The sequence below is a fragment of the Arachis duranensis genome, chromosome 10, assembly GCF_000817695.3.
Source record: "Arachis duranensis cultivar V14167 chromosome 10, aradu.V14167.gnm2.J7QH, whole genome shotgun sequence".
NCBI classification, from domain to species: domain Eukaryota; kingdom Viridiplantae; phylum Streptophyta; class Magnoliopsida; order Fabales; family Fabaceae; genus Arachis; species Arachis duranensis.
This window is the reverse complement of record NC_029781.3, coordinates 104,860,411-104,864,059: the sequence shown is the minus strand read 5'-3', so window position 1 is coordinate 104,864,059 and position 3,649 is coordinate 104,860,411. Positions and strand designations below refer to the sequence as shown.

The following is a 3,649-nucleotide window of genomic DNA, read 5'->3' as shown; positions in this document are numbered from 1 at the left end:
AATATAAAAATTGAAGATAAATTTAAATTTAAAAAATTAAATAAAATATTTTTAAAAAGAATATTATTAAAATTTTAATTCCAATCTTAAACTATCAAATAATACTTTTTCCTCTCTCAGAACAGATACTACATTGGAAACTAAAAATTTATGATTTATCTCATTAAATAAATAATTAATAATAATAGTTGAAGGTAAATAAGAGAAGCAATAACGGAAATGAAAACAGGGGAAGGTTAAGTGGTTGATTCTAACCCTAAAACTGATGGACTTGACAACAACATTGTCAGCCATTGTTGAGAATGTAGGGCTCTGTGAGGTGGTAGCATGGTCATCCCAGTCAACAAGAGTGTTCCTTTTTCCCTCTCCTTTCAAAATTATATATGGCTTCTCATATGGAATCTTCAACTTTTCCCTGCAAACCAAATCCAACCCTCAACAAACACACACAAAACAAAAACTTAGAAATTATAAATTAAATATAAAGGTAGAAAGTTAGATGCAGTGGACTTCACGGCTCTCAGCTATGTGAAGTCGATTGCAGCTAAATTTCCACCTTAAATATATAGGTTTTAGTGTTACCTGTAAATACCAGCCTTAACATTGATTAAAACCCAATGCTTATTGTTGGAAGGGACTGAATCAATTGCAGATTGAATTGTAGAGAAGTTAGCATGGCCAGATTGGTCAACAGAAACTGTCAAATAAGGAAGGAGTTTGTTATGGATATCTCCATGATTTCTTTGGTGAAACTGAGCTTTTGCTATTTCTTCTTCTCCTAAACCTCCCACCAACAATACTATTGCTATTTTACAGAGATATGAAAGGGAGGGAAGACACATTGTGATTCAGAGAATACTGGAATCTTTATTTTAATTTGATTCCTTCAATTCAATATATATACCCAATGATAATAACACTGAACTACTAAAATTGCCCCTACCTTTGAACATGCCCACAAAAATAACCCCAACTTTGTATATGTTCCAAAATTTTGTATGAATATATATAGGTTGGTCTAGTAGTTATCACTAGTTCATTCAAACAAGTATCGATGGTTCCAATTCTATTTTATATATGCAGCAATTAGCAGTATTTAAATTCAAACCGATTCAAATTATTGAGACTTGATTGTTTTGTCATTGTTGATTATTTAAAATATGATGTTAAAACTTGTTATATGTTTTTAATTTTTTTAATTTACAAAATCGTAAATCCAATCCAATTCAAACCGCTTGAAATTGGATAGAATCGTATTTTTCAAAAGAAATCATCCAATCCAAACCACATAACAGGTAAAATTAGTGTTCATAAATTTTTTACTCAAAATTAATTTAAACCGTACAACAAATACCCATAGCAACAATTTATAATCCAATACCAAATTTTTAAATGAAACTCAAATTCGCATAGAATTAATTCTTAGAATATACTATAGATAACAAAAAAAAGAAATTTATATAAATATTTAGATAATTATTTAAAAAATAAATAAATAGTACCAAACTTCTGGTTCGCCTGTGATATGACGATAATAGGGAAATAAATTAATGCATTATAAAAATATCGACGACAATTTTGAGAATAAAAATATTTTTTATTTTTAATTATTTTTGAAACAAATTACATCAAAATTTAATTTTTCAAATATTTTTAAAAAAAATATATTTATTACCATAAAAAAATAAAAAATATTTTTTTGAGCATATTCAAAACTCAGATAAAGTTTTTAATAGTTTACCCTAATAATAATTAGTAATAATGAACGAATGAGAAATTAATCAATAATAATAAATTTTCATAGGAGAAATATGAAAAGGTGTGTATTTTACTGGGAAAGTGAGGAAAGTCAATGGTCTACAAAATTAAATATTAAATAAGGAATGAATTGAAGACCATGCAAACATATACTCCATAACTCCATAGTCCATCCTTTGCAATTCTCAATAAATAGTGTTCAAAATATGTTTCCAGAATTAATGCTATTGGCGAGAAATTAGTGTCATATTATTGGACCTCAAAATAGTTCCTAACTTCCTATATGCATTTTTATTTTATTCTATTTTATTACGGAATTAGTTCAAAGTGCTCCAAGTATGTGAAGTATATTGACATTGTTATTAACGGCTTCTCCTACTATGATATAATTATAAAGGTTTAGTTAACATATGTATAGTTTTTTTTTCCAAAGTTAACATATGTTTAGTTATCAATTAAGAAAGTTATAAAGTTATCAATTAAAATATTTTTTTAAATATTGTAAAGTTTAATTTTTAATGTATTTATCAAAATAAAAATTTAAAAATTTTTACTAATAACAATATTAATATGTATTATTAGAGTATATGATAATTAAACCTTAATTATATTTATAATAATTGTACACCTAGTGCTTAACAAAGCCATATAATAATAATGATGATGATAATTTTAATGTATTTTTAAAATATAATTATAATAATAACAAGAGATATATTTTATTGATAATTTTATAAAAATATTAATTTGTTTGGAGTTATATTTTCATTTGTTGTTTTATCATCAATTTAGATTTTTAGATGAAAAAAAATTATAATATTAAAAAAAATGTGATCATAAATAATATAGTAATAATAGTTAAATCCACCAACAAATATATTAGCTATATTATCACACTATTAAACAAATTAAATATAAAGACTATTAACACTTATAAATTTATAAAATCGTACTTTCTTTGATTCGTGCGAGGGTTTACTTGTCAAATAAATTTAAAATATAAACAAAAAATATTTATAAGATGGACCTAGCATCACTTGAAAGAATCATGGAAAATAATCAACTTATCTTATCATCCATGAGAACCATTTCTACATAAGTCGTCTTGTTCTTGTCAAATTTGTATGGGACTTTCCATAACCTTATAATTCTTGCCTTTATTTTTCAAACTTTTTCATTACATAATCTACCATACCATAGGTAATACTGTTGATAGAATCGTAATTAGTAGCCCTTAGGTATGAAAAATAATAAACAGAAGAAAATTTATGTCCGAGGTACGAATTTTTTAAATGATAAATTAAATAATTGTAACAATTCACTATTACTCCTTCTCTCTATATATATATACACTAATTATACACAGTAATAATTAGCAAATATCTTCAATGGAGATACTTACTACAGTTAGGTGAAATTTATTTCATTATATTTTATTAACCTTTATGATTAATTCAATAGAGATACTTACTCAATATATATGTTATCTACATTAATTATATGCCAATATTTTTATGAAAGAGCTAAAAGAGGAGATATATAAATATATATAATATTATTGCTATATAGGAAGTATACATAAATTGCTACATTTTTTTATTATGTTATACAACTTAAAATTATACTATCATGTTATTATTAATCCTAGATACGTGCTATAATTATATCAAAGTTAATTATGAATCTAAATAAATAAAATAGATAACATTCAATATTATTTTTTTCTTTTTTACATTCAATATTACTGTAAATATAAAAAGTAAAATAAGTAATGAAAAAATATGAGTAGAAAATAAAATATATTAATTAAAATTCAATTTGTTATCTAATTAATCTTGTGTCCATACGATATAACTTTACAAAAATGTTATGAATCACAAACTTTTTTTAT

At 24.1% G+C, this 3,649-nt stretch overlaps 1 protein-coding gene across 1 annotated transcript in view; it reads right to left on the bottom strand.

Annotated features, from left to right (window-relative positions):
* LOC107471659 (probable pectinesterase 29) overlaps nt 1-842 on the bottom strand; it is a 4,003-nt gene extending 3,161 nt beyond the window's left edge. The window contains exons 1-2 of the mRNA XM_016091150.3: nt 583-842; nt 256-415 (exon numbers count right to left, since the gene is read on the bottom strand). Coding sequence (XP_015946636.1) covers nt 256-415; nt 583-842 — 420 coding nt within the window. The remainder of the gene's footprint in view (nt 1-255; nt 416-582) is intronic.
* Between the last annotated feature and the right edge of the window lie 2,807 nt (nt 843-3,649).